Source organism: Dermacentor albipictus, chromosome 3, assembly GCF_038994185.2.
Source record: "Dermacentor albipictus isolate Rhodes 1998 colony chromosome 3, USDA_Dalb.pri_finalv2, whole genome shotgun sequence".
NCBI lineage: Eukaryota > Metazoa > Arthropoda > Arachnida > Ixodida > Ixodidae > Dermacentor > Dermacentor albipictus.
The window spans coordinates 59,345,833-59,370,241 of record NC_091823.1 but is presented as its reverse complement, the minus strand read 5'-3'; the positions used below and the strand labels follow the sequence as shown (position 1 = coordinate 59,370,241).

Genomic DNA, 24,409 nt, shown 5'->3' with positions numbered 1-24,409 from the left:
TTCTGGCGCCATCCCGCAGCGGTCGTCGTCGCAGAGCCCATCTTGCGCGGCACTACACCTTTCTTCTCACGCTCTTGCTATACCCTCCTCCTCCGCTATCCTCCTCGCGCTCTCTTCGCTATCACCGACTTTCATCCCCCGCTGCAATCCGCGTTCACTCTTTCATGCTTCGCGGTGCTCGTTCGCTCGGTTACGCCTAGGACGCCGAGGGTTGCCGACGCTCAACGCAGAGATGGATGCCTAAGGGCTGCGCTCTTAAAAAGCCTGCGGGCTTCCGTGACCCCTTCGGCAGAGTCTTTTGTCAACGATGTTTCAAGTGCGCGTGAATGATATGTGCGTCAGTAATGCTTCTCTTTCCAGTAAGCAATGCTGACGACTCATAAAAAAGAAAACTCTTCTAATAATTTACGACATCTACTGGAAGCAGTGCCACGTGCATACAGATGTCATAAATATATTTAATTCACTCAGTAACGAAAATGAGGCCAAGCGGGGTTCACTCTAAAGCAGGATCAACAGTAGTCATGGGCAGCAGCAGCGCTTATACTCGGACTCACAGAAAAAAAAGAAGAGAGGCTGCAGTTTCGACGGAAAGAGAGGTAGTATTAGTGATAGATAAGTATAAGATAGTTACACAAAGGAAGATTACACCGCCGAGAGACGCCAGATCCTTGGTGATGCGAGAGTACTCGGGCTGTCATTTCAGTAAACAATTCTTCGAGGCCACACGAAATTTCTTAAGTGCATCTGTTATTAAAGCGTTATTAAATGTAAGATATATATATGGGGTTCGTAAATGTGGTCAGGCTTCAGCCCCCCCCCCCCCCCCCCCCCCTTCCGGAAAAGTGAATACTTTCCGCCTATGTACGCGGTTGTTTGTCATCCCGAGAGCCTTGAGATCAGAGGTCTGCTTCACTTTCCACTCGAACCCTCCTGTGCGACCACGCCGGCGTTTTCAAGACGTACGAATAACATCGGCGACGCTACTACTGGCATGGAACGTACACCTTCGCTCGGAACTTCATCCGCTCTTACCGTGAATGTCAGCGTACCAAACCTTCGCCGCACCTCTCAGCCGGTGAACTCCAAACCATGCCATGGCAATCTGAATCCTTTCTTTTTATGTCGGTGTCGATCTATATTGGCCACTTTCCTTGACTACATCCGGCAACCGGCGCATTATAGTTGCCGTCGACCACTTAACACGCTATGCAGAGATTGCTGCCCTACCATCTGCTACAGCGCAGGAAATCACTACCTTTATAATACTCCAACATTTTGTGCTTCGTCGTGTAGGATTTCAAGAACTCCTAAGCGACCGAGGCTGTGCCTTCATGCCTGAAGTCATTGAAAAACTGCTTGCTGAATGCGGTATTGTTAACCGCACATCGCCTGCGGACCAATGGCACCACGGAACACTTTAATCGAGCCTTTGGTTTCATGATCGCTATTTACATCTCATCCGACCACTTTGGGACCTAGTTCTCCCATTCGTCACCTACGCCTACAATACCGCAACGCAAGCCACTACCGGTTGCTTCGCCTTGTATCTTCTTTACGGCCGTGATTCTTCTCATACAACTGATACCACTGAGCCCTACTATTTAGATTCACCAAAATGCCTGCCAGTTTAGAATACTACCACACAAGCAGAAGAATATCGTCAGTTGATCTGTCGTTTCACTTCGTATGATCAGAAACGCCAAGAATCAAAACACAGTGCTGGCAACTCGAATACAACTTTTCTCCCGGGAACTCTCTCTCGTTCAGCTGTCCATTCCGAAGCGCACACAAGGGCTTGCTTCAAAACTTCTCTTTAAGTACGATAGACCACACCGTGTTCTGGAGTGAACTTCTACCGTCAACTACCTTATAGGATCAGTTACACCACCGTCGAACACTGCGTCGTAACCGCGAAGTCGTCCATGTGCAGCGGCTTAAGCCGTATCATGATTCTGCAGTCGCATATTCAAAGCATATTCAGACTAAGTCGCAAGATGGCTCTTTATTCCGATTAGGTCATTGTAATGAAGAAGAACGCCTGAACGTAGGCAACAGCAATGCTAACAGCATTGAGCATCGAGCATGCAGACTGTACTCGGCGAACCGGTCTATTCGTCATCATCCCTTAGTCTTATAAAAGTCCTATATTTTATGTGTATGAGCGTCTGTCAGTGTGCGTGCACTGTACTCGTCGCCGCTTTATGATGCCCCCAGCCGCCAGTGAAGGGAGAGTTTAAGCGAGCGCTGAGTGAGAGTGTGGTCAGATAAATGCCACACACCGTAAATGCTAAACAGTGCGCCAATTAAAGCTTAAGCAGGAGTTTATTAAGGCGAAGGCTTTAAGTGGCTCGTTGGGATGGCTCATACCCGAATGAAGCGGTGCCTAGTCGAGTGGTTAAAAAATATGATCATCAGCAATGGCTCATGGTATGATCACCGGCAATGGCTCATACCCACAAAAAATTCCATAATCTGGTATGGCTCACACCCCCGTAAGCAACCAAACACGCAGTGGCTAAATATGAATGAAGACACGAAATAAAAAAAAATGAAGGAAGGAAAGAAAAAACGAACGAGCGAACAAGCGAAGAAAGAAAGAACCTTTAGATAGTGCATTAGGTGCTCGACTGTGTCGTTGAGGAGATCGACCTCAGCACAATACGTTTACTTCACCATGCAGGTTGTTATTTCTTGAAAGAGGTCTGAACACCCGCCCCACCCCCCCTCCCTTCGGATAACTTAATACATTACCACGTGTGCAGCAGGATTTCGCCTTCACGAGTTACAGGAGTGTAACATGCTGCCCATTTTTTAAAACTATATATTGCACTGTATGAAATGACTCTCCAACCACAATGCACTAGACAGAATGACCAATTGAACACAGTGCTGACGTACAAATATGTATGTGTTAATCCATTTCCAAAATCGAGTAATTCACAGCCATCGCAGAAAAATATTGTAGGTCCATAGCGAAAACTGATCGACATGAAATTTCGCTTCGCTCAGTTGACGTGTTGAGGCACCTATTGTTGGCTATGGACTCAACGTTATCATCCGAACTATTTTGTTCACAGAAGTGTTCAAATGCGAAATTGTTTTCAGTGATCCAGCACCTTTGCGCACTGTTCGTTTCTTTTTTTTTTTGTAGGCGTGAGTAGGTTTGAATTTTTTTTTTTAGCCTTACAACCCCAGGGAAACAACAAACGGCGCTGTCCCTAGCTCACGCAGGAAGAGCACAAGCATACCATTTCAGAACGCCTTTTTCTTTTTCCAGCAGATAGAGCCATCGGTATACAATCAGCATCTACGTTTTCCTACACACTAGGTCTTGTAAGAAAAGGTAATCTGCCGGGCCATTTAGGTCTATTCCGTTGTAATTTTTAGGTTAGCTTGTGTCTGACTTGTTGCAGACGAAAAATTGTTGCTTGTGGGTCATCAGGTAGGTCACACCTGTGGCGGGTATAGGTACCTATAGTTCGCCGCTGGCTGTGTCCGAGGAATCAGTGCCAATATTGTCGCGACACTGTGGCCACGTATGTCTTAAAGAATTCAGTAAGTTAAAAATCTCTGTTGGCTTAATGGAGGAATCTAAATGGAAATCTTATCACACGTACACTTTCAAAAAAAAAAAGGTAGTGAAAGGTTAGTAACCATGGCAGTTACTACTTCCAACGGACTTTGACTAACTTTTTACTACCTATTTAGTAGCATAAGTGCTTCATGTAGGTGCATGGCGGATAAGTTAGTAAAGTCTACTGCCTCATTTATTATGCATTGTGACGGTTTTATGCAAAATGTAGATAAGGTATAGTTTCTGTCACTATGTTCGATCATCACTTATATGCTACGCACGTCGCCGCGCACATATGTGATGACATACAAACGCTCACCAACTCGCCCAGTCTGCCATTTTAATCTGCAGAGAATACGCTATAGACGTTTAAGTGCACAACTTTGATTATTATGATTGAATATGTATTCTATGCGAAATGTAGATAAGGTATAGTTTCTGTCACTATGTTCGATCAACAGTTATATGCTACGTACATCGCCGCGCACATATGTGCAGACATACGAACGCTCACCAACTCGCCCAGTTTGCCATTTTAATCTATCTGCAGAGATTAATTCGATTAACATATGCTGTCGATTAATTGATATTATATTAGAATACATAGGTGCTCACCTATACAATATGTACTCCCAGAAGTTACAGCTATAAATATTCCGGTAATCGTTAATGATGTGCATTTCGTGTAGTAACTTCGTTGGTAATCTGTTCTGTATGTGTGTTGTTATTGATTTGACGTTCCATCATGGTTCATGGGTACCCAAAGTTGTACTATAATGTATCTGGTAAGCTTGACTATTACGCACAATATAAATAGCGCATTGCTTAATTTCTGAAGCCTTGTTACGAGGAACGGTGTTGAATCAACAAATATACATAGCAGGAGCCAGGCGCTGCAGCGACTCTGACATGGATTCACAGTATATTTTCAAACGTCGGAATGGCACAGTGAGCTCCAGTCTTGCAAGTAAACACGGGCAGGCGCTCTCACAATATGTTCAGTGCAAGAAACCCCGTTGAGAAAGCGCGGCGCCTTCAAACGAGAGGTCACGACCTCAATACAAACTCGGACGTTGCTTCAGCGCCTCTCCTACAGATATCGGTGGAGTAGTCAGCAAACACGCACTATCGAGCGCAGACAGATTTCGAAAGACGCCTCATCGCTCTTTCTGCCACCTAAACGCTATGGTTGCCGAGGATCGCCTGGTTCTGTGATAAACTCCGTGTTAGTGGCTGGAGCACGGATACACTTCTAACACAAGTGACACAGCTCTCTTTAAAGAGGACGCAAAAAGTAGCCTGAAACTAGTTGGACATGTTCTCAAGTGGTGCTTGTGTTTTCGTGGCGGTGAAAGGTTTGTTATTAGTAGCAGAAGATGAAGGTCAAATTTGTCTTGAAGCTAACGTCCATACAGCGGTGCAGGGGACGTCAACGCGAAATGGATGGTTGAGCTGCAGTTTTACTCATCTTTGGCTATTTTGGAGTGGAAGAAGTCTTCGAAGGATGCCACTTTGAGTCATAGCATGTTTGATAATACAGTATTCAATTTATTTAAAACATTTATTTATTTAGAGGAGTGAACTACTCCGAGCAGACGCTGTCGATATGTATGACTCATATGGGAACTCCCGCGGGAATATAAAAATAGCGTCGCCGGCCTATCTGTTTTCTGTTCTTGCCCTGTTTGTTACCATTGCTCTATTGGCAATGAAACTGGTCTATTTGTTGCTCAAAAGTGAAAATACAATACTGAGTAATTTTTTTTCATTTAGAAAGAACATCTAGGAGTTAATAGTCGCCAGGAAAGTTTGCCTAGTTACGAGAAAGTGGCTTTTCTGACTTTTCCTATACCAACACATAAGTATTTGACTCTCGTTATACGAGAAGCTCGCACGAATTGGATATAGAAAGTAAGAGCTTCAGTAGTTCTAAAGGGAAGTCACGATATACAGTATAACACTGAGAATATCACCTCTCTAACTCAATTACTGGAAGTCATATCTAGAACCTCGGTTAATAAAGGCACAAGGAAAAAAAATACGAGGACGAATGAATAAGCCGTTGCCCCTATCTTTTTTTTTTACATGCAGGTAATTACAAATATACGTACCTTACACTTTTTTTTTCCACGTAGTCCCCACACCGATTCAGACATTTGTCTCATCGCAGCACTATATTTGAGATGCCCCTGTGATAGAATTCGTCCGGCTGACTGTGGAACCACCATCGCACTGCTGTCTTGGCTTCAACATTGCACGTGAACCGCTTTCTTGCCAGGAGCTTCTTCAGCGGACCCGAAACGTGGAAATCACTAGGGGAAAGATCCGGACTGCAAGTTGGATGGTGGATACTTTCCCAGCGTAGTGACGGGAGCTTGTCGGCGGTTCTGATTGCGACACACGTGGCCTCCCCGCAGCCTTTTACGAACTGGTAACACCACCACCTCACAATTCTCAAGCGAGACACCTTTCTCCTTACGCGGGCTGCATTCCCCTGTGGCTTTCGACGGGCGTTCGTCCCTTTCTCCATAGAAAACTAATCACACTTTGTAGCTCGTAGGCCGTAGACGGGTGAAGCACAACCATCTTCAACAACTGACTGCAGCGCCGTGCCGTGGAGCTACCGGCAAATAAGCTCGGGATGGTCCATGAGAGGTCCACCGCTGGGAACATATATGTTGACTTTGCATTTAGAGTTGTAATTTGGCTAAATAAATTAGGGGCAAAGACTTTCTCATCCGCCCTTATAGCAGCATCACACGACTCACGTTGATTGAGGTGCGACCATAACTATTGATTTAACCTAGCTCGAGGGTAAGCACATGTTTTCATGAGTCCGTCATCGCGGCTGCTATTCCATTGTTGTTATTATTTTTACGCATTTATAGAGTTGTCCGTAGCAGAACTCCACTGAATGAAAATGAGGCGAAACTTCAAGAAAGTTAGTGTGTGAGCTCTATCTACTACGCGGATTTATTGCTTGAGAAAGTGTTCTGTGAACGTTTTACTAAGTTCTCCGGATTTTACGTGGCAGGCACACGTTGGGGCTCCTGCAGCAAAATATAGCGTCATCGAGCGATATACGTGTTTGTAGTAGCTTCGGCATGCTGTTCCCATTTACTGCACCCAAATGCATACATCACCATTTTTGACGCGATGTTAGAACGCTGCCGCGTAAAGTACACTGTACAATGACAGCGCCGAAACATTTAGTCGAATACATTACACGACACGGTGAGACGCTGGCGTGTCACGTGTGCATTACATGGCTGCGCCTGAAAGTTTCATCAAGTACTTTACACGGCAGCCTTCGAACGTTATCTCGAAAGTCATGATTGTGTAGCGTATACATTCAAATTCACTAAAATCGGGACAGCAGCCGTAGGCGTAACAGATACGTATCGCTCTGTCACCCTACATTTGCGAAAAATGTTATACACGCTTCCAAAGAAGTGAAGCTCTAGCAAGTTGCACAGAACAAAACGTACGGCGCCAATATCCGGCCAGTACTGAAGAGCTCAGACGGATAAGTTTGTACCCCTCAACTACTCGCAAGTATTAGAGAAGTAACGGGGTAAAGTAGTTTAAAAAGAAACAAGAGCGCCTATTTACCACTTCAACCATGCACCAGTATTCTTGGGCGCGCATTTCAAGAAGTGGCAGCCTTACTAATAAAGCAACTAACATTTGCACTTTCACTTTTTGTAGCATATACGGCCTCGTCTACAGAGCTTACAATATAGTAACAGCTAGTTGCGGCGTTTCTTGTCCTGAAACGCGTCTCTAGTGAATATGAGATGCAAACCCAGTTACATATCATGACGTGTGCAGATATCATATCCGAGGGTAACTGCTCATTGCCCGATTCCCTACGTTTATGCTAGATCAACCAGAAACAGAAATAAAAAGATTCGATAACAAACGGTTTACTGTGATCCTTTCGATTGAACACATTCGTTCACCCGACGTGATATGTCGGTGGCCATGGCGTTGCACTGCTAATTGTCAGGTCGCGCTTTCGATCCTGGCCGCGGCGGTGGTATACCGATGGGCGCAGTATGCAGGAATGGTCATGTACTATGAATTGGTGCACGTTATATAGCCACAGTTGGCGATAATTAATCCGGACACCCCTCCTCCCCCCTCCCCCAACTGAAGAGTGGATCATAGCCAGTTTGTTTTTTTGGCACGTAAAACTCTACCTATAATTAAACATGTTCTGTCCTTGACTGCTCAAAGCTGATTTAGACCCCCTCAACATGACCAGGTGGCATGCTGCAGAACTGTCGACAGGACTATCGCCTTCGAAAAATAAGATGCGGTGCTTGAAACCACAAAGTAATTTATGTCTGGAAACAACATCAACATTATAAAAGTGGTATTTACTGCAACGGATAGCTTTTATAGAAGGTGTGCAAACGTTGTTAATCTAAACTAAGCTGCAGCAGCACCCACCTGTGCTGTCTCATAATTAGATCACAGTTTTGGCACGTAAAACCCTAAGAATAGCGATGCAGAATACAATAAGGCATGGTGCTCAAACTCGTTTCGTCAGATTAGGACAAGAAACGCGGACGGAAATCATACTTTTCGGTGCTTGCTGCATGGCGGATGGCCCAAGGGTTGCCCGACGGACGGTGCTGGCACTGCAAAAAACGTAAGAGAACTGCGAGGGGAGCAAGGAAGCGCAGCGTGGTTTGCGCCCTTCAACGACTTTCAACAACATCGCATTCGCCGACCTCTCATAGATAAAGGTAAGCCAAGTGCCGCCCGGGCCCGATTAAGCGTTACGTGCCAATATCAGCGCATTTGCCCGATAAGTACGTGAGGAAGCACATAACAAAAGTGTACCATGGGGCTAGTGCAGCCACGTGCACCTGTGGCCATCTCGGACCACTTCAGCCTGCGGACGATGCGCACGTAGTTGCCGACTTGTGCCAGAAAATTCGTTCTTTTTTTTAAATCTACCGACTAGTTTTGCCATTACTTAAAAAGGGCGGCTGTTTTGGGGTTTGCCAGGCGCGGGCTGAAGTTTTGTTTCAGTAGACGTTGTTTGAGGGGCACTGAAATGAAACACTAAATCCATTCGGACTGGTTAATTATTGTTATAAAATATTTTTATTTACGTTAATTTAGCGAAAAGAGGGTGTATTTAAGAATAGAGAATGAAGTAGAAATTTCGCCTTAGTGAATTTCGCACCGTAACCTCAGCGCCTCGGTACCACCTCAGTGTGGCGTCGTTACAAGCCATCGCAGCAGAGGGCGACGAGGGCACTGTTGCACTTTTTAAGGGCAACAGAATTGGACAAGAGGCTGTAGCCTGAACACGCGTTTATAGTGCTGCAAGTGTTACTGTGCTGTGCGGTGATAGTATGCGGTGACAGTGACCGACTGTGATTGTGTGTCTATGCTCCTTTCTTTCTTTTTCTCTACCTTGTTATCCCTTTACCTCCCCTCTTTCTCCAGTGTAGGGTAGCAAACTGTATCTTCACCTCTGGTTAACCTCCCTGCCTTTCCCCTTTCCTCTTTCTCTCTCTCTTGCTAGGAGTATCTTTTCGTATATTGAAAACTGTGACCCAGCAAGAGTTGTACAAACTTGCTAACTTTCAGTATTTTGGCTCGTTTAGACTACATGCATGTCATTTACCGGGATAAACATAATCAGTGCCGCGCTGACGCAATCAAAATCAATGACGTCACAACAGCTGGCTGGTGCGCAAATTTGAAGGTGGCGTCGCCATGCCTATGTCATGTTGTGCTTATTGTGGCTTTTTTTCTATTCTATAAAGGTAATTTACTAATACAGCTCAACTTAATTTTCACTTTGTTGTCAGAGAGAGCAGTCGACAAACAACATTTTTGCGCTAACAGTGCTCGATGCTACGACTGTATTTCTCGTTAATCCACACCGTATGCACTTCATTGACCCTTTGAATCCCACGACTGGGTATAAACCTATAGTTTATTGTGCTTTCTGTTAACGGGCTGTGCTGAAAACGTCAGCTTACTTTAAGAACGGCTAGGCAAAAATTTCATGAGCAATTCCACTCTGTGAAGGTCGATCACCTGCGTAGCTGTTTAGCGCACGACACAGCGGAGACAGAATTTGGAGCAAAGGTGTGAACATATTTGTTGTCCTCATCTGGGGCCATCGTGATGATATAGGTATGCACACACATTTGCATATTGCCTCTGTTATAAAATGTGTCCGTCGCGTAAGACAATCAATGGCTCATGCCCCCTTAAGCAATGGCTCATACCTCCGTAAACGCGGCTTCCCCATTACGACGACGGTCGTTATCGAACTATAGTCTGTCGCAGACGTTGCAGATAGAGCCTAAATGACGATCAAGGAAGTCTCTTTGGAACCTCGCGTTCGCACCCTTGAACTCATCCGCGTTGACCCCTTCACGCCGAACCGTATGCTTCGTCGGTTCTCGCTAGTCGCTTACGTGCCATCTCGCGGGCATGCCGTCGGCCGCCGCATTAGTGTCCGCACGCCGCCGCCGGTCAAACTCGCTTGGCTGCTCCCTCCGTCGCTCTTTATACGCGCGCTGTTCTTCTGCAGTCCTGACGACGCGCGGCCGATCCATTGCACCGGCAGAACAAAACTGAGATCAGTTACGTCGTTCACATCTATACAGCCGTTAGGACAGCCGCACTTGGAAGAGCTATTAGTGATGATGATAGTTTTTTGCACAACGTAGCCAGCTGTGAAAGAAGATGACAACGACGAACGCGAGAGCAGTGACACGAGCGCGTTCACATGGTAGCGCCGAGGGGCACTAACGAAGAAGACGGCGACGCTCGAGCCATTGCAGATGATGGTAATTTCTGCTCACATATGCTACGAAGCTCCGGATCTGAGCCATATGCTCCCTGTAGAACACTTAAGTTGAACTTCTAAATTTACCTTTCTTTCTTCGTCGGTGTTTATTTGACTCTAAAATACAACTTACCACCAGTATAAACGACGGCCGAACCTGCTCGAATGTCGCGCCCAAATTCATGCATATAGAATGACCACGTCTTGCGACTTCGCAAGTCTCGCGGAATTTTCGTGGAACTGGGCTATTTGGCGCATAGGAAGAGGCTGCGCAACTTGTCAGGTTCAGCTTTTTTTTTTTATTTTCAGATGCAGCGCAATTATTGGTTTATAGCGGTCAGCATGTGGGGGGGCATTTGGCAAATTTCACTATTGACGAATCCCACCACATTGTTTTTCTTATAGGCAGTCAGGAAGGGTGCGACCACCTTAAAGGTTTATCTAAGGTGTGGTCGGCGCATACGGTCTACCTTCTGCTAGACTTGTAGGATGCCCATACGACCGGCGCTTATTGCTAGGACGCATGTGACGCATGCGTATGGAGTGAGTATTTTAATATGGTGGAACCCAACAGCGTCAGATAGCGCGGGCTTTCTAAATAATTATGAGCAACTGCGTGCCTAACCAAACAGGTGGTCCTGCAGTTTACTGGGGCCCTATATATGTTTTGTAGCTCTAATGCCCTTGAGAGTCGAAGGTAGAGCGTCTCGCAACCTTACGACCTTTGCTATGCTATAGATGGGCTTAAAAAGCACTGCAATAGGATGTGGCAACAGTGGCTTTCAAACTTTTTACAATGACTTTTGTACGTAACAGGGCCTTCAGTCAAATTGGTCAGGCGATTTCATAACCTCTGACGTCGCTTGGAGCTATTTCAACAATATGACGACAGTGGCGCCGCGCTTCTCTCACATTTATGTTTTTTTTTTCGGCATGCCGAACCTCTGTTTTTGTTAGAACGATATAGTTATTGATCGTAAGGGACAGGTAGGAGGCGTGATCTAACGAATAACCGCACATTTTGTCCTAATGCCCTTTTAACGTAACCTTAAAGCATTATTACATGCGGTGGCACCAATTCAGTGGAATAACACAGCGCCAACCCCGTTCAGGCGACGTGCTCTTACTGAAACGATTGTAAGTATCGTGTGCTAACAGTGTAGTGGCACTTGAAAATCACGATAGCTGTTATTCGATAAGAGGTTACGAAGTTGCGCCCGACAAAAAAAATATTTAAAAAAATCTAGCGAGTGAAAGATCCAGATACGGTCACCGATACGGCTGAACGAGCGGTCTTTTGCAAGACACGTCGAAACAGCGCAGTTTCCGGCAGTCTTTTTCACGGGAAAATTGCGTGGAGGCAATTCCCCCTAATTGGCATTTGACTTTCTGAAAGAGCATTTTTGAAAAACACGCAGTAAAGACAGAACATTCTTCTAGCGTTACGCTAGTGCGCATCCTAGGAAATGGATTTGTAACAAAGCACTTGTTTTGTGCTCTCCGTCCTTTATTGCGCAATTCTCAATTATTCAAAGAGAAACGGCAGCTAGCACGGTAAAGCTATGTTAATAAGACTTAAATAGAAAAACGTTTTTCGCTAATGAACACGATTTTTAAATAAGCAGCAAGCCATCCCTTCAAAATTTTTTATAGAAAGTCTGTAGACAGTATATAGACGTCTAGAGACTGTCTATATACTTTCTATAAAAACATTTGTAAGGGATGTTACGGCAGTCATTAACAAGACATGCAACTGCTCGTCAGCGATGCCCATACGCCGGCTAAAATACCTGCCTTTCATTGAAAGGTTCTCTCTCTCTCTCTCTCTCCTGCTTGACGGGAAATAAAATAGCAGGACAATATAATGCATGAGCAATGTATTCATCGACAATAAAATATTAAGCATCAATTTAAATAAAACTAACGCCATTTTATTTAGGCCGGAAACGAAACCGCTCACTGTAACATTGATTTCATTTTAGACGAATGTAGAATTGAGATTGTGACAGCTTTAAAAATCCAAGCCGCTGTTTTTACTGAATCGCTCAGTTGGAATGCGCATGCCGATAATAAATGATTCACAACAAATAGAATTTCTAGTCTATATAGTAAATCGCCATAAATACATGCTTCCTCAATATCCTATTATGCAACGCTTGTACACAAACAAATATTTCTTGCTGTTTCACTATACGGGACAACACAAGCAATGAAAATGAACTAAAAGTGCTTGTTGCTCAAAAACGAGCGACAAGGTTATTCATGGATGTGCCATGGTACAAAAACACTCAACATTTCGGTATCTTTTATATCCTCAATGTCACAGCGCTATATCCCTACAAGCGACCTTTTTTTAGATGTACAAATGCAGTAATTTCTTTTTCTTTTTTTTATTTGATTTTTAATTATTCAATACTGCCGGCAACCGTTTGGCCGCCAAGCCGAAGTGGTTACAGTGCAGTATAGGTTATTTTTGTAACAAATCATTGGCGTGTTACGACGACAAAGGAACCATGGAATACACAAAGGCGTAGAAGATGTTTTTAGGTGTGGAAGTGTGTTCCTTTTTTTTTCTTTTAGACGTTGTAGCGCAGTTCTAGGTAGTAATGACATTGCTCTGTTAACACCTAAACCGTACCATACCTGCTAATGTCCAGTGCTGTTCGATTGTGTCAACCTTTTTTCGCACTTCCTGCCTCAACCAACCGCGATCGTACGTATTGCCAGGTATAATATTCGTAATCGTCGTCATCATCACCATCAGCAGCAGCTGGGCGTTCTCTAGTTATCTGGGAGTCCTCTATAGCAGAGAACATGGCCGTTAGCACTGTTTATCCCTCACCAGTTCTTCTAACCTCACTAAGGCCCATGATATCCCAAACAATGCCTTATAGTTTCTCAAAGAATCCTGCTAAGCTAGCTTCACGCGAGAGGGTTCGGGTGTTATACGTTGCGAGGGTTAGTTTCCACTGGCGGCCTGTCCGGTTCCAGAGATTCTCAACACCCTTTGCTGCGTTACAGGTCTGACCGCCGTGTCTGCTGCTGGGGACTGAGGGGCATTGGTTGATTGAATTAGTCATCCGTGAGAAAATGGCCGAATACTGACCCACGGAGGCCAATTCCTGTTCTGGTGAGGGAGTGTCTTTTGCTGAAGCTTAGCGCATCTTCCTAATTTGGTTGTACCTGGATTAGTATAGCCCCATTGGCTCTCGGTATCTTTTGCCGGTATCAGATGCCACTCCAAGCCTGGAGATGGAGTGTACTGGAGTAGGTGAATTCGAGCTTGCCACCTTCAGGTTTAAAAGAAAGAAGGACAAAAGATTCGAACTTCTAACTTTGGTAACCGAGCAACCGAGATAGCTCAGTCACATAATATTATCCTGTAAGTAGTGAGGCCACCTTATCTCGGGGAAGTCCGGCCCAGGAGATCTATACCTGTCTAAAATCTCCCTTGATTTATCTGCGATAGAGGGATAGCACAATATAGCATTATCTCAATTGTTCTAACATCGTGATTCCGGAATCTCACGTAAGCTTCATAATTACAATAATATTTTTGTTGAACAGATCTCAAAGGTGACATTGGTTAAGCAACTTTACCTATTTGAGAACGTTTGGTAATTAGTATTGTGACCAGCTTTACTAATCAATGCTATATATGTTCCCTTTTCATTTATGTGAATTTTTGTATTACTGATGTACTCAAACCAATGGGCTACCTTAGGAGTGTCCTTGTAACATTAGTACTTTATTTCTGTTAGTATAATGCTTGTTTTTATACGGATGAAAGCAGCCGGGCTTATGGAACCTGAATCATTGTCTTCAAACAAACGTCGCTGTTGATTTGTCATATGTGTGTACAATGCCGAATTATATGACTGACGCACGGACGCAGGGCGGTTTTCAGGCAGTAGAAAGCAGCTTTGTGCTCAGAGTGTCATCCTTGTGACAGTGGAGCACTGCACCACGAAGATTTAATGTTTCTACCGTGAGACATGAACCCAGTGACAAGGTACGCTTGTCCTGTCCTTGAATAGTGGCCACCCTCTCAAACCTTTCTATTTACGCATCTAGTTCATCCCTACTCTCGTTACAGGGCGGAATCACCATGTGGAAGCTGCAAAAACTGTGACCCCCACCTTTCTCACTCCCTACAAAAAAGAAAGAAATTGGCATCCGTACGTGCAAGTTGGAAACCGTAGAAGTTAAAAATAATGCAGAAAAATGAAGAACACAATAAACGTGATGTATAGGATCCCCAGGCATTATTCATACAACCAATTTATTTCCAACATCCTGATTTCGGAAGTTATACAATAAATTATTCAAGTTTACGACATTCGATAAAAAGTTTTCGCCTTTCGCAAGAATGAAAAAGACTGTCGTTAAGTGAAATGTCATGTACCACAGTAGAGAGAGAGAGAGACAAAAGGCGAGGAAAGACAGGCAGGTTAGTCAGTGTAACTGCCGGTTGGCTACCCTGTGCTGGGGAAAGGGAACTATAATGTAAGAACAAATGGCATACATTTGAATATGAATAAATCAGGCTTATATCACATACCATCTACGAAGCCGAAGTCTTCAGTGTAAAAACGACGTGCATGATTCCGTATTTGCTGTTACAAATGTTTGTGGCTGGTTTACGAGATTGTCCGTGCTGTTCGCTTTGTTCGCATCGCATCAGCTTATCGTTGCCACGTATCATAGTTATGCCATGCCTTATCACGTGTTGCGTATGCTCCCCATTTCGGTATTCTCCTTGTTGAAAAAGAAAAACACAGCAACCGCTAGATCGCATAAGATTGAGTTTGCGCAAGGGAGCCACAAAGGCGATTACGGAAATAGCGTATGGGGGCTTTTAGGGTGACGTCATTTATAATCTTTGATTCGAAGTGGTCGCGGTCGTCTGTCGTAATACGCTATATATTATGCTTGGCGCTGTTCACTATGACTGCAGCCACAAAGCCCGTGCTTGCTCCACTCCACAAGTACACCGGCACAGCATTTTATGTTACGATGTTACGAGTCCCGTCTCTGCCGCAATGTTTATGAAATGCGATAACATTTCTTTGGAAACCTCCTACGCATAATTTCGTCACCTCAAGTCTCGCACCGATAAACGTAAGAGTGCGAAGAAGACAGTGCAAACTTTGACGGCGAAAGCTGGCAAGAGGCATTGACGTCATTCCAAAGACATGCGGATAAGAGAAAAAGAAAGAGAAAGGGAAGAAGAGGAGATCTGAGCAGAACTGTCAGTAAACTTCAAGCTACAAACGTTGATGGTTATTCCTTCAGGCTCATCTTGTACACCACCGAGTAGCTGTGTCTGCAACACCACTGGTGGCGCTCCTTATCGCACCAGCGTTCTGAGATGCCTGGTAGCTGCAGGAGGGCGCTGTTCTGCATCATAAAAGAAAATGCAAGAAACAGAGGCGGTGACTTGGATGCAAATAATTGAAACAAAAAAGACCATGGCGATTTACAAGAATGAGAAAAAAGAAATTAGATGGGAGAATCTGCACGATAACACGAAGGGAAGTGCCTTTCTATTTAAAACTCGCACTGGTTGCCTAAGGACAAAAACATACCGGAGAAAATACTCGCAACAAGATGAAGCAGGTGTATGCTGCAGCGAAAGTCCGGAGACCTCTCAGCACTTCCTAATGAAATGCGAAGGGATCCACCCAGTGAGACCCGCAGGCAGCGTACACTTTCCGGAAGTGCTTGGATTTAAAGTGGACGGAAGCATCAACCGGGCAGCAGTCGAGATAAGCAGGAAACGTTTAGAGTATTGGTGGCAAAAGAGCAGGAAATGAGATTGATATGACCGGATTCGTTACAAGCATAGGTGGCGATACAAGGTAGATGGAGAAGTTTTGAGCAATAGAAAAATTAAACGGATGTTACAAAAATGCTAGAATGAAAAATATGTATAGCATATATCTGAGTAACTCAAGCCGGCTAGGTGACCATTCGTCACCGCCCCTTTTCAAAGAGGGTGCCAATAAGTAATGATATTGATCATCAGAAGGAGCTGCCTCGCGTGCTTCGTCGCGTAAACATGTCAGCCCCGTCTTTTGTTGGAACAACGCCCGATGCACATCAGCGCAACATTAGCCCCGTACTCGTAAACGCGCCTTAATGTGAAGCTAGCTCATGCTTGACTTGATCCGGATGACGCCTGGCGTAAACGCGACGAAGGAAACGCAATGAGGCGTCTTAGACACGTTCACGCCAGGCATCATATAAATGAGAGCGGGTATTCTGAAAGTGCCATTGAGCGGACTGTCCACTTCAACGTGCACTGATTGTATAGAGTTTGTAGCTGGTAAGGCATGCGCCATTCATCACCGCCGGCTCTCAAGCTCTATTCATGCACCGCGCTGAAATTGACAGTCCACTTAGTGGACACTTACAAAATGCATCCAAACCAAGGTCAAGCATGAGATGCAAATTAAGGCGAATTTCTGAATACGGGAATAAAACTTGCTTTCGCACCGACGCGGCTATTGCTTTCAGTGCTTAGACCTTCGGGCTAAACTGTGAGTCTTGTGTTAACCATAGTAAGTAAGCAATGTGATTTGTAAAACTGACATTTCGTGTCCTCTTACATCAATTAACCATTCCCTTCATTGCAAACTGTTCCGTCGACAACATGCATAGTGTCACACCAGCATTTCGGGTGCATATTATTCCCGCTAGCAGAAGTAAACAAATGATGTCATAACCAGGGATGATATAGGTTTATTAACTATGGTTAACTAGCGAACGTTTTAAGTGATTTAATTTAAGATATGCATATTGCTTATGGATTGAAACGCGATTTACGGAGTGTATTTACGATGAAAGCAAGTCTTTTGATGCATTCAGAATGCGTTTGGTCCTACAGCAGTCACCTCTCTCTGGTGGCACCAGGTGCTCCGAGTATCGCGTTTTAACAATCGCTGAGCACGCATGTACACTTAGAAGGATTTCCGACGCTACCGTCTTTGGCATAATTACCATCCTTATGTTCAGCAAAGTACATAAGACATCCACGTGGTTTCTCTCAGTAGTGTGTAAGGAAGCCTTTCAGGAAAAAAAGCAAGGGAATCGTCACGCATTTCATCGGAAATTTTATGGAATGTTTCAACGGTGACACCGTTGTCTGATTACATGCTCACGTGTAGAGTGGGCGCGCCTTGAACAGTGACTGACTTGAATTCCGCAAACTAAATGTGTAACTACTTATAATATGTCGATAGCCACATAATAAATATATGATGAAGCCAATTACGCATTATTCGTGAAGTCTGCTGGTGAATAAGGTGTCACAAAATACATATTCTTTCTGTGGCTACTGCGCTGTTGTTATGTGTTGCTTAATATTTTCGCTCAAATACCTCGCGTATTAAATGAAATGCATCAGAAAGTATATTCACCTCGTTGCCTAAATCAGAATGTTATAGCCTTTAGCTTGATAAGTTTGCGGTGGTTCTTTAACGAAAGAAACAGTACTTTTAGCTACAAGACTGAAAAAGCTGCAGGACCAAATTGAAGCGCGCACATCTGCTTCTTGACTCGGGTAAACGCACGTAAACTATTCAAAATGAATCTAGACATTCCATAAACTGCTTAGATTGCATTGACTGTTTTGCATACCCTGAATTTATCCTCTTCTTCCACAAAAATTTTCTGCACTTACCATATAAAAAAGTTAACCTGCCCATTTATTTCCTACGATAGGACTGGTTATAAATTGGTTACTTTCATAAAGTTTCTAAAATAAAACAAACGAAAATGTTATGACTATAATACCACTAGCTATACAGAGGCAAACTATCGAATGCATATAATAGCATCTGCACACTTTCTACGAATGGCGTAACAAATTTTTGTCAGTGACGTACGTGTTGGAGGATCGACCGAGAGCTGTTAGCTTGTACGTAGTAATGCACACATGTACCAGAATCAAAATAAATAATTCGTGATAGATTCAGTTGGGCAGTTCGAATAGAAAATACTATTGTAGTTTCTTGGCCTCTTGCGGTTTCGTGCATGAAGGAATGCAAGTGGTCTGTCACCCAAGCCCCGACTGGACTGTACAAACGCTTGTGACTATTAGCGAGTATTCCTCTGCGACCGGGTCAAAAATGACCACCTCTTTATTGTTTTTCCTACATTTCCTCCTTATCTATTCTCCCTCTTAACCCATCCCCACTTATAGGCTGACCAAGTGGTCCTCAAGCTATACAGTTACCTCCTTCGTAAACATCCGTTCTTTTCCCTCTTCATCTCTCTCTCTCTCTCTCTCTCTCTCTCTCTCTCTCTCTCCCACTGCTCGTCGGCTGTTGTCTTCTTTTAATGTACAGGCCTAGGATAGCCTGCTGCTTTGGTAAGCGGATGCTTCAATTGGCTCAAAATGTTTCGCTGCCGAGGATCCTCGTATACAGCGTTAATGGACTTTTCCTGTACACTTCATTCAGTTGCGGAAAAAGGCTGTTTAAGGCAACTTGCTGGCGCCCAATCTATCCATCTCCAATATACGTCATGTTTTCGATGGTTGGGAACTTTAGCCGGACATGTTCTTTTAAAGCTGAAAAAATGAGAAAGTGTGCACCGCAATTTAAGAAAAAGGAATATTTCAAATATACAGTAAATGCATTACCTGTTCTTACATAAATAAACTTCTGCGTATTAACAACCTTGCTCTGGTTTTCATTATTTTTTTTGTTTGTTGCTCCTGCGCCCCTTTCTCTCTTCCTCTTTTTTCGGTATGGATTGCAATCCGACCTTGCCAAGAATGTTGAACGCATGCAGTGCCTGCTCTGTGCAGTGTACGTTGCAAGTATGCAATATATTCGGCCTCTGAAAGAGTACATTCCCTGCGCTCGGGGTAACATTTATCATAGCACAGAGATATATTAATAAGTGCATCACAAGGTTTTTGTATTACGAGCTGTTTCCGAGAAGAGTCAAAATGAAAAAAAAATTGGTGCAGCCATTTGCATTTGCATGTACGTGTTTAAGATATGCCCCGCAAGACACTCTACTCGTATTGGTGTTGCTTCACGTGGTAACTCATCCCCAAGCTAAAACGTGGCCGCGCATTGTTGAGCAGACCACGGCTTGGTCGTACTGATCGAAGACATTGATCGCCCCCCGGGCAAGCAATCAAGTCCGCGAAATACAATGAACTCTCATGATTGTTGGATAAACAAGGAGCTGGTGACGGCCTTTGCGCTCATAGATTCTTAACGAGGTGACTGCAGGGGTGATGCAGTAAGGCATAGACAATACAGCTGTATTATGCGCATTCATTGTGTGGTAATAGATGCAAGAAAAATCTGGCGATTATGCTCACATGGCATCCATCTTTGATTAAATCGGCTGTTCTTCTGTCTTATCCTGCCGTTTTTTCCAGGGACATGTTCTGCAATGCTCTTCTAACTTCAGAGCTTGTTATAGAAGGAGTCTCAGTATCCTGTTCGCCATTACTTCTAATGAAGGTTACGTGGCTGCTCATGGTACTTTACAGGTCGGTATAGAACTCTACTGCTTTAATTTTACTATATCATCTAAATTACTGATGACATTACCCAGCTTATCCTTCACTGCATTCATCATGCCCTGTCTTATTCTAACTTTTCTTGTCACTTATTTCGTGCTGCGGCCATTTTCTTGCCGTTTCCCCAGATTTGATGGTTCAGTGAATTTTGTATGATCTCTTTCATGTTTTGTCGGTTCTTTATTACATACTTTGTTACTTCGGAGATCTTCCCTACTGCTTGCTTGGGGCCTTACCTCCCACTTCACTTGCTGCTTCGGAAGTCAGTTTATTGACAGTTTCATTTATTTCCTCTATGTTATCTTCAACTTCCTGTTCTAAAGCTGCACATTAGTTTATGCTATACTTAGGTAAAACCAGAAGCTGCAGCATCACCTGCTTATTCCTAAAGGTATCGGCCAGTAGACCTGCTTTAGTTGTGCTACACTTTTGTACTTTTGGTAATAAACCTTGGTAATATACTTTTTGTATTTCATATTGCTCCCTTTCGCCCGTGATGTCCATGCGATTTCCTGTTTATCGAATATTTGCAGTAAGAAAAGATAGAAAGTTGTAATCTCCTCCTCGTCTTTTTATATAAGCAAGGTAAAAACATTTGGAGGACTCAAGTTTCGCCTTTAATAGTGGAACACGATAGCGATAGATCCCTGTCTGCTTCCCAGGCTTCCCGGCAATTGCAGCTTATGTAACGTTAATGTTTACCGGGAAACGCTGGCCAGCGAATGCTATGCACGAGAGAGAGTTTTCTGGTAGAAAGGTGGCTTGTTGCACAGGTCGATTCCGGAGGAGCTGCACAACCACGCAGAAAAAAAAAAGATAGTATGTTCACGTTTCTGTTATTCTTTCACACTTTTAATGTTTCAATCTGACAAGATTTAACATAAAAGGTAAGGGCTGCAGGTGGTTTGTTTCATTAAATTTGTTTGAGAGTTGTCATTCTCAAAATTCCGAGGAATTACTTTGTCAAGAATTTAAGACAACATATGAGCAACTTTAGTCGTAGTACTGCGTGGTAATATAACCCGCCTATACCGCATGTCATATAGCAAGGCATGGTGTATACATATACCTAAATATATACGGGAATATTCGCGCACGCGGACACTGGCGCCGGACGCCGACACCGGGTTTTCTGCGACACGGCGCCCTAACGCTATTGTGTTAAAATTCAGTTTACCATGTTCGAAGGTCGTAGGTATGTGTTCCAACAAAATGAGCTTCTGAATAAAAGAAATTACTTGATTTTATCATGTGATTGACTAATAATAATAATATGCCCTAGCTTCTACGGTGCGTGTCTGGGATAAATAAAAGTAAAAGGAATCGAAAAGAAGCAACGCGGGAACGGGCCCGAGCTATAATTCACTTTAAAGAAGCCAATTGGTGAAACCACGAGGAAAGAATTTTTTTGTCGTTTGCGATCAACGTCCCAGATCTTACTGGGACTGCGTGATTATCCGTTTGTGCTAGGAATAAATACTTCATGCCTCACAGGATTTTGTCTTATAAGCTCTGTAATTAATAAACGAGATTACACAAGATAATTAATATGCAGAGGTTCTTTGTTTTCAACGGTTGTTTGACTCTTATGACTAGATCATCCTATATTTGGCGGCATAGTGCTACATTTGCAATTACGTCGTGCCGTAGCTTATTACATGGCTCCCTGAGGAAAATGCGACAGATCATGCGAGAGTGGAAGATGTCATCAAAGAGAAGTACATACACAATTAAGAAACAAAAGAGGAAACGCTGAGCCGACAGGCTCCGTTGCAAACATCGGCAGCGTAGCCACCGCCAACACTGCCACGTTTGTGCCGCCCTCTTGTGTGAGAAAATGAAAATGGTTTTCCCAGAAGCTTTGTTTGTTACGTCCAGGTGGCGCTTCGCTGCTTGAAGTAAATCGACCGTTTGCCCAGCGGTCGATTTAGACACCACCGGCCTCCCTGAAACGCTTGGGTTCAGTGAGAGCAGGAGGAAAGTAAACATGTCCAATAGAGACTAGTAAGAGTTGATTGGAAGATTAGTGGAAGAAAACGACAAAGAACGGAGACATACAAAAACAAAGTTCACAATAGGGTGTCAAAAATTTGGTGATGGGAATTCATCGTGGGTGTTTTTTCTTCTCTTTTTCTTCTTTTTTAACCTAGGTAGGACATTAGGCAGTATAATAGCAAGAGCTTGGAGGCGCAACCCACCGTCCTGTTCCAAAGGGGGCGCTCATAACATTCATCCATCCATCCATCCATCCATCCATTCATCCATAAAAGGGTTGCGACAGTGTCTAATGGCGTTTTTCAAAGTTTCTTGTCTAAATTAAAGTTTCTTGTCTAAATTAAAGTTTCTTGTCTAAATTAAAGTTTCTTGTCTAAATTAAAGTTTCTTGTCTAATTAAAGTTTCTTGTCTAATTAAAGTTTCTTGTCTGTCTGTGTCTGGTCGATTCGGAGCAGGTTTTTTTGCTCCGCGGCAACGAATCCGAATTTCACTGGTCGATCTGGAGCGGGTTCGCGCGTTCCACTGGTCGTTTCGGATCAACTCGCTCCGCGCCGGATCGCTCTCACTTGCTCCGCCGCCGAGACGCGGATTCGGGCGGAAATAGAGCGTGTCACATGGCGTCACTTCCGTCTTCAAGCGAAATCGGTACCCGGTCGGTACGCACTGTGTTGGGCATAGTTTGCGGAACCGGTTTGTGTCACGTGCACGCAGACTTCCTGTGTGATCTCCCGCGGAGCGTTCGTGCGCTCCACTGGCAGACTCGGATTGGTGAAAGCCGAGCGCTCGCTCGAGGATTCAGGCGGCTGCTCCAGATCGACCAGTGAAAAACGCCATAAGTATTTGTGCAGGGAGAATATTGGCTCAAAAAGGTGGAAAAGAAATTGGGTAGCCTACCAGCTAGTATACCATCGGTATATTAAGGAACGTGGCAACAAAGGATTTTAAACGAAAAGTACGAGAGGCGGAGACAATTTCCTGGGTGGCAGCAATAGAAAAGAAACCGGCTAGGAGTCACTACCTAAGATGTAAAAACGAAGTCAGGTGAGTAACATTTCATGATAGCTAGAAGGGAAGCTCCTTACTTCTCGAAGCGCGATCAGGCTACCTTTGAATGCGTAGTTACAAACCAAGGTGCACCAATGTAGAAGAAGCATGTTCTTGTTGGCGGTAAAGCTAGGAAAACGAAGGAGATTCATTGCCGATCTGCAAATGTAGGTTGCGCCATTTCATCAAGGAACGAGAATAATAAAATGTTTTATTAGAATGTGCAGATTCGCTCCGCTGGCCTCCTTGAAGCCCTTTGGCTCAGGCATAACAGGTGGAAAGTAAACGTGTGCAACAGAGATTAGTACATGGCGGGAAGTTTAGTATCAGAAGAGTAGGGAGACCTCAAACAACGAAGTTCCTAATAATGGTTTAGAAAGTATGATGCTGAAAATTTCCGGCTGCTCAAAAAAAAGGAAAAAGAAAGGAATGAAGGAACAAGATTAGATAGATAAGACTTCCGACAAAATACGAAAAAAAGAAGGCTTTAATAAAACTTGGTGCTGGGCTAGTTGGTGATGAATTCTTTAAAACTGATGGTAGCGCTAAAAAGGACGGACACACGATGAAAAGACGACACGACGACGAGCAAACGCTACTGACAACTGGTTTATTTTTCGAAAAAGTCCTATACTTAAAAGAATCACAGTACATGCGCACAACCGAACTGCACCAGCCTTGTTTATCGCCATATCGAAAACATGCACGCGAAGTGAGATGATAAAACATCCGAGCAGCAAGAAGTGAACACATGACCAATTGAAGAAAAGCCACAACTTTACGGTTTTTCAAATTTCCCCAGAAGTGTGCGCTCAGCCGAGTACAAATTTATTGAAGCATCGCTGATGCACAGACCCGCCTTTTTTGTATGTGGAAAGCTTCCAGCAAAACTCTAGCTTTAGGGCTTGTACTTCTGCCCAGAACCTTTGCTTCTTTAAACCGTGGCACGCACTCGCAAACCATCACATGCGAAACTAAATTCGCAAGTTTGTCTTGTTTTGTTAAGTTTTGAGAGTGTTCCGTTAAGCGGTCATTGAGGCAACGCCCCGTCTGCCCGATATAGCCCTTGGCGCAGGACAGGGCAATAAAGTATACCACTCCTATAGGGCACACCTGACGAAGACATCTTCATGCTGCTTTTTTCAACCGCGCTGACCTTCACCGCAGATGCGGGTGCACAGCCTCGCCAACTTGTTTGGCGCAGAAAAAACAAGCGGCACGTTGTGCCTGCTGGCCACCTTTTTGAGGTTGTGTGAAACCTTATGAATGTAATGCATCACCTCAGGTTTGCTCTTCACACGTTCAGGTGCAGCCTTCATTCGTCGGGGCCCAAATTTCTTGAGGAGCGTACCAGCGACAGCTACGAGGACCGAGCAAGGGAAGCCTACGGCCAATAGCCTGCGAACCTGATAGTCAAAG

At 44.1% G+C, this 24,409-nt stretch overlaps 1 protein-coding gene across 1 annotated transcript in view; it reads right to left on the bottom strand.

Annotated features, from left to right (window-relative positions):
* The window catches only part of LOC135898814 (uncharacterized), a 104,607-nt gene extending 96,296 nt beyond the window's left edge, over positions 1 to 8,311 (bottom strand). The window contains exon 1 of the mRNA XM_065427982.1: positions 8,165 to 8,311. Within this exon, the coding sequence (XP_065284054.1) occupies positions 8,165 to 8,303 (139 nt within the window). The 5' untranslated portion in view covers positions 8,304 to 8,311. The remainder of the gene's footprint in view (positions 1 to 8,164) is intronic.
* Positions 8,312 to 24,409: the final 16,098 nt, after the last annotated feature.